Raw genomic sequence first — 14886 nt, 5'->3', positions numbered from 1 at the left:
CTTACGAAAACAACATATTGCGTAGCTCTGTATACATTTACAATTTCCTTGACACCCACTCTAAACAATAACTTGTATTTTTTTCTCAAGTTTCATTGTTAGCGCTTCTAAGTTATTCGAAGCTCATTGTTGTGCATGCAATTATGATTGACAAGCAGTGATATGTATATTTACGAAATACTTTCATCTATGAGGGAAAATTTTCACTTTATATACTTGGAGATTACAAGGTAGAAAATCTCTAGATCTAGATTGACTAGATTTTCTAGATCTAGAATCTAGATCTCGATCTAAATTCTCTAAAATCTAATAAAATATTGTATTTTATCATGATTGATTAAAAAAAAAATTCTAATGTCCCAGTCAGTCTGTCTAGATCTAGATCTACTTAACTTCTTAAGTCTACTATTTATAATAATATAAAAATAGGCATAGGCCCTATACCTAGACTTTCTAATCTCGTGCTGCTTCCAATAATGACCAATATCCCTACTGTACTAACTATCAGTAACTAGATCTAGTTATATTATATATTATATATAATATATACACTAAACTTTACACATTTTTACTCCACATACTAAACTTAACGCTAATCTATCATAAAATTGACCGAGACTAGTAATGTGAAAAAAGGTGGCTCCTTAAATTTTAGTAATTATTTCACATTTTTAGGAGGATTTATAGACGTCTAATATTTATGTTTTAAAATTTACAAAAATGTTTCAGAGATTCATTTGTGTACTTGTTTTTAAACAATTGTTTTAAAACTTTTCAGTAATAAATAAAGACTAGCGATCTTTTCATCAGATGCAACCAAGCTCATTTACTTTAGCAGCCATCTTATTTAAGTTTTTTTTGGAAACTTATGGTGGGAGATTCAGGGGAAGCCACTCTATTTTACAGATGGCTGCTGTTTATATAGCAAATCTTGCTAAAAAAACACTGCCATTTAAAGTTAATTTCTGGCCTATATTGATATACATTGATTTTGGTTTATTATTCAGTTATCTATATTATTTGACACAAATACATCACAAATACACTTCTATTAAAGCCTTAACAATGAGTCAATTTTTTTGCACATTACTAGCCTCGGCTGATTCTACACCTAAAACAATAGATTACCACTTACCTGAACTTAACTCTACTTCTAGATCTAGTTACTACTAACTAGAATCTAGATCTACTCAAATTCAAATGTGTATGTCAAATAGCTAATCTATTGGTTCAATATGGGCTAGAAATTTACTTTAAACAGCATAGTTTGCGAGCAAGACTTGCTATATTAACTTTTAAATCATTATGTCATCTAGAATTCTAGATTTATATAAAATGTAGTGTAGTTAGCAATGGAGGTGGCCAAGTTTGATGAGATGGGTTTGAAAAAATTATATTGTTGACATAGATAAAAAACATGGGTTTTTTTTAACATTCTATCAAAGCAGACATTTAAAAAAATTGTAAATGGTAGCCTGAGAAAAATTAAGTAATTAGATATTTTTAGAATCACTGTTGTAAAGGTTGCAAATGCAGATTGAACTTAAAATATTTTTTGAGTTTAAGGCTACATTAAGTACATTTCTAATTATTTTCATCAAGCCTAAATCATAACATGAAGTTTTACTTTTGCAAGACAAATATTGATTGGCTGTAGGAACTCTGTGATCGATCTTCTAAAGAGCCTACTGTATAATTGTACTAAATACCTTGCAGATAAAAATTTTAAAATTATATTACATTTTTTTAAAACCAAATACATCCATTTTTTTAGTAACATCCAACAAAAACCTCACAATAAAGTTTTTATAACCACATTTGTTTTAATAACACAGCACCCTTTTTAAAAAATATTTAATGAACCATTTGAGACTTTTCAAGGCTGACTTCATTGGTATGGATGGTAATAATGTAGCATCAGATTTATACTATATAAAAAATATAAAGTAAAGTGTAGTATTTCATTATTACTAGATCTACCTGTGCTTTGCTATAGTAAAAAAAAATGGTGCAACGAGCTTACGGACGTCCACCCGGAATTTCCTTCTTACCTTTCCCATAGTGTAATGTAAATAAACAACATGCTCTCCTAGGCATCCGCACCCAGAGAGAGCCAGTCGACCTCCCATGCTTGATAAACAACACATTTTCCCCTGTGTCTGTGCCCTCTTCAAGCACAACCGCGTTCTCCAGTTTGAAAAGAAAGACAAAGTGACTATACCGATGATAAAATGAAGGACATAAGCTATCACCAAAGGTGGTCGCCATCCACACTTATACACTTATATTATAGATATTTGTCACTATAATTTTTTTTTTAAATGTATGAATAACTTTTTTTTTACAAACTTCTTATTATGTTTCTTATGTATAGACTTGCTAGCTGTTATTTGTCTATTTGTTGATGACTTATTCTTTATCATCTGTTCAAAACTACTTTGTCAAATATTCAGTTTTGTGTCTTTTGTAGAAATTAGAATGTAGATGTAATGTATATTTCGTGACCGATTTATTAAATAGAAAAAAAATCCTTATAAATAGAACTTAACCTTTTATGATTTATCACAATTAAGAGAAAAAACATTTGTTTCTGCGTCAAATATTGTCTCTGTTGAAATATTTTCTTGAGATATGGGGCCTATAAGTATTTAGCTAACATCTTTAAGAACCAACCAGAAACATTGTTTTATGGTGAAAGTTTTGATGCACTTAAACAATATGTTTAAATTATTCAATATATAATTATCAAATTGAAATAAAACATTTTGATTTTAAATGAAAACAAAAAACACTAAACAGAGAAATGACATTAGCTCACTTATTTTAAAATGAAAAAAAAACATATCTTTATCATATAATAAACCTTGCATGTACATTGGCTGCTTCTTTCGGAATCATTCAGGAAATGGGTATAAAAATATATCAATAATCAATGGTAGTAATTCTCTTTACCTAGTATTAAAAAATTTGTTTTCTAATGCACATGTCGTGAAATTATTTATCTTGGCCTGTCTTTTGTTATTTTTAATTTGTTTTGAGAATGCAAAACCAGGATAAAAAATGCAATAAAAGTTTCAGACTGAAACTGACCTCCATGACATTAAATTTACAGGATGCTTAAGATGAGCAGTGGTAAAGATTACCACAAGTCCACAGTAACCACAGGCATGTCCAACTAATTGTAACCACTACTCCATATCAAAAACTACCCTCCGCACTCCATTATCCCATTTTTTTTAGCCAACCCATGAACCATCAGCTAATGTTATTTTCATTCAGTTATTTTGTTACTGTGTCACTTGGTTATTCATGAAAAGCTTTTTTTTTTTTAATTAGACTTTCTTAGCAAAATATAGCTACAGTTAGTGCTTATTACCCAATATTTAAATTCAGATTTTAGTATATTTAGATTTTATCTTTCCATATATGTTATAAGGCACCCAGCTAAATTGAGATATTTAATAATAAAATACAAATAGTTACTATTTTTATATAAGCTGAACAACTTTTTTAAACAGAATACAATATGGAATTGTGCACATAACCGTATAATAGTTTTACCAACCCTCTGCTCAATATAATGTTATATATCTCCTTAGAAACAATCCCTTGTATTGTTCAATCTCACTTTAACAGAAGTGCTTCTGATCTTTCTTTATTAGAAACAATTGTAAAGTCTTGTACTGTATAAAAAAGAATGTGCAAGCCAATTGATTCAATCTTTATCTAATCATTAAAAAAGGGGCAGCAGTTCAGCTAAATTAATGATTTTTTTTTAAATCTAAGACATAGTACAACCAACCCTCTTACCACATACAAAATAATATAATAAAATATAAACCACTCCCTACCCAGTTTAGCTTAAAAGATATACAAATGCCTTACATTAGGTAAATGACATTTAAAAAGCTCTCTTCTGGATTTCTACTGTGTGAACAGGTCATAGTGTTAATGAATCTCTATGGAGCATTGATTTGTTTTACCTGGTAAACATTCTGTATTCACTTGCTTCTATACTTAAAGTGAAGTATTGGTTAGGCCTTAGGCTCTAAAGATTGTGCTGTGTGAAGGCAGGGGGATGGTAGGATGACACTGGCAAGTGTTGTAGGCCTATATTTTTTAATAGGCTTCTGTTTATTCTGTGCTAGTGTCTTAGGCAGCTAGCTGGATGTGAACTTGCACTTGATAAATATTTAATCAGGTTACACCAGTAACAAGAGGAGAACATATCAGGTGATCTCTTTAAAGAATGTGATATTCTTCAAGCAATTTTTTTACACTCTTCCATTGCAAAGTATGGATACTTCTCTCATTCTCTTAATTTTAAGTTACTTATGAAGTATTAGTTATAGATTTTTAACTGTAACTTCCTAAAAAAAGTTCTGTTATACTTAGAAAATGAGCTTACAATCTTTTTGTTCTGTTACAATGCTAACCTTTGTGTTTATCCAATCTGACATATCTTAGAAACCACTATTGACTGCTTGTAAACACTTTTGATGTTGCTTAGTGACAATGCATGGATTGAAAACCTACTTTGCATGAAACAGTTTTTAAATAAATCAAAACAAGTGGTGTTTTCACCTATAAAATAATGTCTTAACAAGTAATATATTTTTAAATATTCTGAGTAATCTGTAGTATTTTAATAGGGTTAGTGTTTGGTAATTAGCTTCTATCATACAAACCTATGTATTTTTCTGTTTGGGAAACTTGTAGATTTTAGGTCTGTTGCCTTACATTGCTACTAACCGCGTGATTGCTGTTGTTTTCATTACTAATGACAAGATTCTGCTTTTAAGCTACAGTATATAAATCTAAACAAAGCTTTTGATGAAATGTACTGCTAGATAATGTCAATATAGTTTAAGTGACAAGATAGTGAAATAAAACATCTTTCAGCGATTCAACATTGTTTTTCAATCATATGATGGGGCAGTTATTTTCTTATAATGAACTCATTGAACAAACAGATTTTCAGAAACTAAAATGGATTATTACAAACCAAGATTTAAATTAATAAGTAAAAATAGCCCGAATTTTTTATTCGTAAAAGACTGATTTCTTCCCGATTATGTCGTTTACCTAGGTAAGAATAACAATTTTCAGTTAATACTTTCTGAATTAACTGTAATAGTGTTATGTTATTTTCTTTAAGAGTTTGTGATGGATTCTGCCGCTGTGAAAGACAACAATAATAAGCCTGAGACTTTAAATTCCTACAAAGATGATTGGACTGACTCTGAGATTACAAAAACCAATAGTTCCCTACATCAGGTGAGTAATACATTGATAAACAGCTGTTTAAATTTATTTTTATTTTAATCCCATAATACTAAACTGTAAAACATCATTTTTTTAAACAAAATTTGTTGAAAAATAAATATTGCGATATTATAAAAATAGCACTTTTATAAATTTTTGTTCTATAAACAGGTATCAGATGATGACGATGATATTATCTCTTCACACAAAAGAGCTAGCTCTCCCATAAGTGTAGAAAAAGAGAAAGTTCTTCTAGACCACAATGCAGAAGAAAATAAAGAAGAACATTTAAATGAAAAATCTCCTAAACCTGCAGCTCAACAGAAAAAACACACAGATGATCCTTCAGATAATGAAAGTGAGTCTGAGCCTGATGCCTACAGCTTCACTGAGGATCAGAGGCGTGCTATGATGGAACTCATGGTTCAAAAACAAGAAGATAGCGACCTCTTAGGTCTGTACATTTTGTATTTTTTATGTTTATTTATGTTTTTACTTATAATATATATCAAGGGTATAGTGGACAAATGCAGTATGTCCAAAAATCTAGAAAAAAATGAGTTTATAAATCTTATTCCAATATTAAAATAGTACAAAATATTTTGTTTAAACATTCAGAAAATATTTGCATTCTACTTTTCTGACATTGTTCATGAGTGTTCTTGTAGTTTGTATTATTGACAGTATCAGTATAAATGTACATTGATTTGACAAAAAAGTGGACATACTGCATTTGTCCTCTATACCCTCAATATATATATATATATATATATATATATATATATATATATATATATATATATATATATATATATATATATATATATATATATATATATATATATATATATATATATATGAAGAGTTGATTTTCAAAATGCAATATATCCAAAATTTGGGTTTCGAGAAAATCGCACTTTTCTCCTACACGAAGCCATTGTACAATATGCTAAAACTGTTTGTCAATTTAGGTTCATAACCCTCATATACATAGGACTAGAATGGTTTTTGAAATGTACCTGCATAAAAAGATGCTTTTTTTTGGTCCCAAAATTTGCGTTTCGTTGCAAAATGAGGTATATCCAGCTTTTGTTAAGCTACAAAACGCTGTATATCCATTTTTTTTCTAATAATACATCTGATGTCCAATATTTTAGTTTATTATTTTATTAAGACCCACTTATATTCCCAGTGTTATCATCTCACTACAATTGTACCATGTTTTTCTGTTACTTTAAAGTGTTTTTAGTGAGTAATTTCAGTTATTTGAACATTTTTCAAAAATGATGCAAGTCTCTAACGAGAGACTTTAATTTGAAGAGTACAGCTTGTTTTTAGGTTCATAACCCTCATATAAATAGGACTAGAATGGTTTTTGAAATGTACCTGCATAAAAAGATGCTTTTTTTTTGTCCCAAAATTTGCGTTTCGTTGCAAAATGAGGTATATCCAGCTTTTGTTAAGCTACAAAATAGAAATAAAATGAAAATTTTGCGCCGTGAAGATTAAAATTAAGTTTTCCTAATAGTAACTGAGTAGCTTTACAATATGGGCACGTTATCTCATTTTTTTCAAAAATGGCGCTTATCGCGTTTTGAAAATCAACTCTTCATATATATATATATATATATATATAGGCCTATATATATAGGCCTATATATATATATATATATATATATATATATATATATATATATATATATATATATATATATATATATATATATATATATATATATATATATATTTATTTATTTATTTATTTATAATAAATAATATTTTTTAATAAATGGGAAATAATGCTGAATATAATAGTGACCTTTTAAATTTGTGAAAACTTTATTTTATTTTGAGAAACGAACTAGTAAGATAAAATTTAACCCATTAATATCCTTATTCCGTGTGAAACTAGATGAAGAGCCACCTGAATACAATGTGAAGGGCAGGCTTGAGCAGCTCAACGCAGAGCTGGCCAACGATCCCACACCTGTGGAGGGAGACCGTGAGACACGGGTTGGTTTCAAACCTGAAATTGTGGACCTCGTCGCCCCTCCCCCACCAGACTTCAGTGACGATGAGTCCCAGCCTAACAGCGCCAGAGGGGATCCCCCTAAAGCTGACCCAGAGAGTGGGGATGATCTCAAGGTAAAAAATGACAATTCCAACAAGGAGCAGTATGTGGTGGAGCGGGATGGAAATTTTTCTGTCGTCAGTGCCAGCGATCTTTCCCCCTTGGAACGGGAGATGCTCATCACTAAAGAAAGCCAGCCTGATACCTCAGAAAAACAACATGAGAACAGTAAAACAGACCTTTCTTCTGCTAGTGTTACAAAAATTAATGGCGATCAAACAGACAGTTTAAATAAGGTACAGCCAAAACCGCCTACTAAACCAAGGCCTAAAACAACCGGGAACAGTTTTAGGAGGAATGTGAAACAAGGAGACTCCACTAGACCGAAATCTGCTGTCACTTTGAGCTCTTCCAATTACGAGTTAGAAAACTATCATTCCCCATATGCTATGACCCCTGAGCAGAAGGAAGAGGCCAGGAAGGAAAAAAAGAGATTAGAGGAAGAGAAACAAAAGAGTGAGAGAAAAAAGAAAGAGGAGGAAGAAGAAAGGAAAAAAGAAAGCGTATCAGCCTTTCAGGCATGGCTGGACAAAAAATTACAAGAAAATAAAAAGAAGACAGATGAAAATGACGAGGAACAATTTAAAAAGGAGAAAGTAAGTTTTATTTTCCCTTTATTAGCTCATTTATAGTTAAAATAACCATTAATACACTTTTTGAGGTGAGCAGATCCAAATGAATTTAAAACTAATTTCAGCACTTTTGTAGATATTGCGTAAGGAACTACTAACATAGTTTGTTAATGTTTAATTATGACCTATCCTCATCTTTTCAGTTGGACCCAGATGAGGTATTGTAAATAATGTAGAAACAATGTTGTCAAACTTAGAAAATGTAATCAGATATAAAAGTTTTTACTGCTTGACTTTTTATTCACATTTGAGTGTATATCATCCTAATTAAGCCAGTGACAATACTCATTTCCCAAGGCTGAGTGGGGTTCATATATTATTTGAGGAATTTTAATAACATTAGCAGATAAACATTATGTTTTCATAAAAACTTTAAAAAACTAATATAGAAATAACATTATTAGCTACACAATTAAAGGAACTTTTTTCCTATTTGTTTATGCTATGTATTCTGAGTTGAATTACTTTAAAAAAGGTCATTTTATTTGTAGCTAATTTAATGTGATAAAAAAAAAATTTTGCAGTAATCTTTGTATTAGTAATTTCTTTGTTAAATTCTAAAAAAAAAAGTGTCTTCACTCAAGCAAATAAAAAAAAATGCATTTAATATATTAATATACATGGCTTTTTAAAAACAAAACCACAGTTTGGTCACATGCATATTTATTTATTAAATATTGAATGGCTTTTTTCCGTGTACTTCAAAAATCTTCTGTTTGTTTACCAAATTTAACAAAATAATTCTCTTCACATTTGCCTCCTTGTAAACCCAAATAGAGAAAGCATGCAGAATCTCTAGATTCCAGCCAGAACAACAGTTTTGACACACTCGAAGTGATCTACCCCTACTTGCTACGTCCATCTATGGTATTGTAACTAGCACAAGAATTTAAAATCTGTGGATCTTTCAACCTTTTGTATGCTTGGGTTATCTTTTCTTTAACCCTTCAGTATTGTAAGCTTTGATAAACCCCTAGTTTTGCAATCATTTTTCTTTTACTATTAATAAACATCTAGTATTTTTTTAATATTTCTAAGAAAAATACATGGTTTTCCTTTAGCACTTATAGTATTCATCAAGCAGAAAACTATAGAGCTAAAGCCTTTGTGGATAGCTTATATAATTTATAACACTACATGGTAACTTTTAGATAGATCTTCTTTAACAGCAATTAAAATTAATTGTTCTATAAAAAGAAGAAATTGTGGATTAAGTGGGTGTCCATGATTGACACCACACAAGGTGGGAGGAGCTGGGGGGGGGGGGGGGGGGTGCTCAGACTTTTGTATCAATGAGCTGCTTAGGGGACTGGAGCTTTTATGTTTTCTTTCCAGATCAATTGTTGAAAATGTGGGGGAGGGGATTCTGACTTTTTCTGATTAAGGGTAAAAATCAACTAAAATAGTGTGATGTCAATTATGGACAACATATTATGTATGTCAATTATTCGTTGACAGCACAAGTGGCCTCAGGATTTTGTGTTTTGCATTGCTTAAAACAATACATAGATTCTGGTTAGACAAGTAATGAAAAGCTTATAGAATAACAATAGTACACTAATAAAATTTTAAGTCTTTTTTCAGTTTCTTATAAGCTGCTGTTTAATGCTACTGGGGAACATGTGTTTTACATTCTTTTAATTGCTTTTACTTATTAATAATGAAAACTTACCCTTTAGTAACATGGTTAGTTTTTTGTCATTCAAATGACTATGATGTAGGGAGTTGAAAATAATTTATTTCTTTCATCAAACTTTGCACCACTGTCTAGTATTAGCACTATTGCACCTGCTTAATGCAACATTTTTCCCCAGCTTAGTTTTATGTTAAACCCTTGAGAATGACAAACATAATCTTTTTTTTTGTAAGTTTTCCTTGTGTGTTAGGACACTTTTGTATAAATAAATAAACCCAAAACAAAACTGTGAGAAATAAAAAGTCAACATTTGTTTTCTACATAATAAGTTAAATTAATAAATGGACATATAGAATATCAAAAAGTAATGCCACAAATTATTGTTGTATGTATAAAGAAACTGCATTTGAAAATAGACGCACATACTATTTTGTTCCTTAATCTATTGTTTTTTTTTAATACCTTTATTTTACATTTTAAAAAGCTTCAAAAGTTATCAGATGCTAGGTTTTTTCAGTTATATTTTTTAGCACTTGATTCAACTCTTTATGTTGTATGCTGTGTCTTATTATTCTAAATATGAATACATAGGAAGTGATTGTAACTGTATATTGCTCAAATCTCTTTAGTCCTTTAATTCTATTGATTATGTTTTATTGCAGAAAGAAGAAAGTGAAAAGGCATACAAGCTATGGTTAAAAGAGAAGAAATCTCAAGTTAAAAAAGACAAACTTTTGAAGAAACGGCAGCAACAGGAACACATGGAGGGTTTCTTTATTCGGTCAAGAGAGGAGTGTGAGAAGGCTTTTAAAGAGTGAGTAGCTTCATAAACACATCATATTACTTTTCAAAAAGTTGTCTTTATTTTCTATAAAATTGACAAGGCGGGTTATGGGGGTTATCTAAGCACCCCATGCACCCCACTATGAGTAATTTTTACACTCTAGAAAATATGTCTAAATAATTGGGATTTTAAATCATAAGTACTGGTTAATAAGACTATGTAATTAAATACTATTTTAATTTCTTTGTAACAAGTACATTCTTAAAAAAATATGTATAACCAATAGATTTATTCTTTATGTTTATAGCTTTAAAAGAATGTCAATTAATATCTTTTTTTTTTGTTTTTTGCTAGATGGCTCAAGAGAAAGAATGCGGAGAAGAAAAAATATCAGGCAATCGAAAGACAAAAGTATAAAATTTACAAACTTCAAATGAAAAGATCTAAAAAATCAAATGCTTATCTCAAATCACTGAATGAGCAGCAGGCATTTCAAAGTATAGACTATTATGGTTACCGTTATTAAAATAAAGCATTTAATACTTTTTTGTATCAATTTTTCAAATGTAAAAATTAAATAATATAAACTATAGCTTAAAACCTGGTAGGATATTGGAAGCTTTTCTGAAGAAATGAAACTGAGTACTATTTTCTGTCACATATTTCTATAGCAACCATTCTCCATAAGTCAGACTCTGTCCTATTTTCTTTGTTTATAAAATGTTTTATTTTTAACTTTTCACCATTGTAGTTATATTTAATTTTGTATCATTAATCATTTTAATTTATTGATATCTGTATACTGACTTCACTGTCTCAAGCATTTTGAAAATTTGATCCATGAATAATATAATTTTTTGTAACTAATGCCATATTAACCTTTTGAAAATGTGATACCTAATTAATTCAAATTCCAAATTTTAATTATGGGTCAACATTTAAATACTTGCTGTGAAAAATGTGTAGGCTTAGATTTTATAATTGAATATCCAGGTCAGTAATATATGTTGTACAGTATTTAGTGATATTAATATCAAATTCATCTAGCATTTCTGCATAAAAGGCTTTTTATGGACTTCTTCGTGTTTTTTTTATGAAGCCATTCTCATATATGATAATATCAGTTTTTTATAAAAAATAAATTCATAATAGAGCAATCCATGATTACACAAAAAAATACTTTATGGCAACTTAAAATGTCGTATTGTACTCAAAACAAATTTTGCCTTGCTTATTAAATATATAGCCTTTTTTTCACAAAATGAATCTCTTTCCTTAAACTTTCTCTTGAGGCTTGTAGAGAAAGAGTAGTGTTTGCAGCAAATCATATAGACAACATGCCTGTTACCAACATCCTCTTTATGTTTACATTTTTTGAGCAACTGTTTTTAAAAGCCGTCCTACACTTTTTGTTTTTGAAGTTTTGCTGTGGCATTTATTGATTTTTTATTTACCTTACTATCAGTGTTTGGTTGGTTTTTAAAGATATTTTGTCTTCTTACTTTTAAAAATAATATTTTAAACATAGTTTTATATATATATACACCTAATCACATATACATAAAGTTAAATAAAACAGTTTAGTCCACAGTACCTCTTGTATTACCTATACTTTTTTCTACATCTGTTGACACTAGGTTTGTGTTTTGGTTACAAACTAGTTTAATAAACAGTTATTGTAAACTTTTGTAGTTCTTTTATTTTTTAAAAACATTTGTCGAGGTTGAAGTGTTTGGATTATTTAATTTAACATATAACTAATAATAAATGATGAAAAATTTGTAGTATTAAATCAATAGTTGAAAGGTAAATGTGTTGAGGGAAGGAGCAAAGGATAATTTAAATTCAAGTTATTTTATTTTATTTTCAGAACTAATATTTTTAAGTGTTTTAGTTTCTTTTCAAACTTTTTTTTAAATTTTTTATGTTCTTTAGATAAGGAATAATTTTTTAATGAAATTTCAAACATGCTTTGTACTCCCTACTTTCTTATATTACCTTATAAATGCTAGCTGTCTGTAAGCAGAAGTTAGCTATTAATAACAAGGTTTTCAAAAAAAATATTTTATTATAATCAACGTCAATCAAAATATTTTCCAGGACAATCAATTTTTGTTAGATTTGTTATTAAGAAACAAAATGTTTGAATAGCAGAACAACAATGTAACCTAGTCAATTATTTTATTGTTGATATTTTACTTTATAATACTAGACCTAGATATTTTTAGATACTAAATATGTATTTTATTTCTATAGGACTATAGATACAAATTAAAAAATCATTATATGTGAATCTGAGCTAACTAAGAAATTAAAATTATTTTATAAGCATTCCTTAAAATATTAATTAATTGGGTTCAGTAATTGCTTGATAGTACAGACAAGTAAAAACATTACTCTTTTTAAAAACTTAGTTATTTCTGTTATTCTCTTATAAAAACATTACTCTTTTTTTTTTAAATTATTTATTTATCATTTATGTAATGGTCTTCTCTTATGTATTAATAGTTTCATCATTTTCTCTGGTTCTTTTTATTGATGCATTCCTGGAAGCTCTGTGATTCATGTCTGATTGTTAGGGCTTAATACTCACACCAGCAGCTGCCCACTTAAGTGTAGCAAACACTAGATGCTGATCTGTGGTTTGTAACAAACAGTAGATGGTCTGTGGTTTGTAACAAACAGTAGATGGTCTGTGGTTTGTAATAAACAGGAGATGGTCTGTGGTTTGTAACAAACAGGAGATGGTCTGTGGTTTGTAACAAACAGTAGATGGTCTGTGGTTTGTAACAAACAGGAGATGGTCTGTGGTTTGTAACAAACAGTAGATGGTCTGTGGTTTGTAAATAACAGGAGATGGTCTGTGGTTTGTAACAAACAGTAGATGGTCTGTGGTTTGTAACAAACAGGAGATGGTCTGTGGTTTGTAACAAACAGTAGATGGTCTGTGGTTTGTAAAAAACAGTAGATGGTCTGTGGTTTGTAACAAACAGGAGATGGTCTGTGGTTTGTAACAAACAGTAGATGGTCTGTGGTTTGTAAAAAACAGGAGATGGTCTGTGGTTTGTAACAAACAGGAGATGGTCAGTGGTTTGTAACAAACAGGAGATGGTCTGTGGTTTGTAACAAACAGGAGATGGTCTGTGGTTTGTAACAAACAGTAGATGGTCTGTGGTTTGTAAAAAACAGGAGATGGTCTGTGGTTTGTAACAAACAGGAGATGGTCTGTGGTTTGTAACAAACAGGAGATGGTCTGTGGTATGTAAAAAACAGGAGATGGTCTGTGGTTTGTAACAAACAGGAGATGGTCTGTGGTTTGTAACAAACAGGAGATGGTCTGTGGTTTGTAACAAACAGTAGATGGTCTGTGGTTTGTAAAAAACAGGAGATGGTCTGTGGTTTGTAACAAACAGGAGATGGTCTGTGGTTTGTAACAAACAGTAGATGGTCTGTGGTTTGTAAAAAACAGGAGATGGTCTGTGGTTTGTAACAAACAGGAGATGGTCTGTGGTTTGTAACAAACAGTAGATGGTCTGTGGTTTGTAACAAACAGGAGATGGTCTGTGGTTTGTAACAAACAGGAGATGGTCTGTGGTTTCTAATTAACAACTATGGTTTTGAGAAGCTAAATATATGTACATGAGATGTATTGTTACTAAAAATCCTTATTTGGAAAATATCCTAATTTTTTTTTAAATCTTCATTTTTAAACTGTTTAAAAAAAATCAAATACCAAATAATGCTAATTAAATTTTATCTTAATTTTTTTTTATCTTAAGAAATTATTTGATATGATGGTATTGGAGAGGGCTTAGCTAAGAATAACATTCTGTAATTTTTTTTTGCTATTACCTATAAAGGAATAATGGGTTTTTTTTAGTTTTTAAATCTATTTTTTCTTGTTTTTACACAATTTAGGTATTACAAATTATGCAGTATAAATTAGGATATGATTTTTAAAACAATAATTAACAATTCTCATTTATTAGTTGTTTGGATCTGTTGAAAGCTAAATTGCATGGTCCACTTGAATTAATTGAAAAGTATATAAAACAATACTTTCCTTCCAGCCATAATTTTTGGTTCTTGATATTGAAGTTCCTCTTTCTCAATATTGCTTACTCCAATTCATTTGTTAAAATATAGAAAATTATAATTGACTACACAAAAAAGTTATGAAATGAATTTAATCAAAGCTTTTTATGTTTTTAAATAGCTAATTTTTTTTTCACAAATCAAAACTGGTTTTTTAAAGTAAATCTATGCACTATAATACTTGTTTTACTTCTCTAGAAAATCAAAGCACTACCAAAGTTTCATATCAGAGCTGTTGTTTAATAGCTGGATTTCGAATCAATACAGTTTTGTAAACCACCATAGAATTGTGTTTTCTTATTTATTTTTGTGTGCAGGACTAAAAATAACTAATTTCTTTGTC

At 29.7% G+C, this 14886-nt stretch overlaps 1 protein-coding gene across 4 annotated transcripts; it reads left to right on the top strand.

The window, feature by feature from the left end:
• Positions 1–37: 37 nt before the first annotated feature.
• LOC131948877 (coiled-coil domain-containing protein 181) lies at positions 38–11274 on the top strand. 4 transcript variants are annotated; one of them, XM_059310578.1, is made up of 8 exons: positions 38–230; positions 5159–5277; positions 5437–5719; positions 7178–7992; positions 8172–8186; positions 8806–8895; positions 10327–10478; positions 10803–11274. In XM_059310578.1, the coding sequence occupies exons 2-8, from the start codon at positions 5167–5169 to the stop codon at positions 10972–10974; spliced, it is 1638 nt and encodes a 545-aa protein (XP_059166561.1). In that variant the 5' UTR covers positions 38–230; positions 5159–5166; the 3' UTR covers positions 10975–11274. The 4 variants fall into 4 exon arrangements, with proteins under 4 accessions (XP_059166561.1, XP_059166562.1, XP_059166563.1 ...); XM_059310579.1 differs by lacking the exon at positions 8172–8186; XM_059310580.1 differs by lacking the exon at positions 8806–8895.
• The last annotated feature ends 3612 nt before the right edge of the window (positions 11275–14886 follow it).

The sequence above is a fragment of the Physella acuta genome, unplaced genomic scaffold (genome assembly GCF_028476545.2).
Source record: "Physella acuta isolate Inbredline_101_S28 unplaced genomic scaffold, ASM2847654v3 ptg000664l, whole genome shotgun sequence".
Taxonomy (NCBI): domain Eukaryota; kingdom Metazoa; phylum Mollusca; class Gastropoda; family Physidae; genus Physella; species Physella acuta.
The sequence above is the reverse complement of the archived record's forward strand: the minus strand, read 5'-3'. Positions and strand labels throughout refer to the sequence as shown.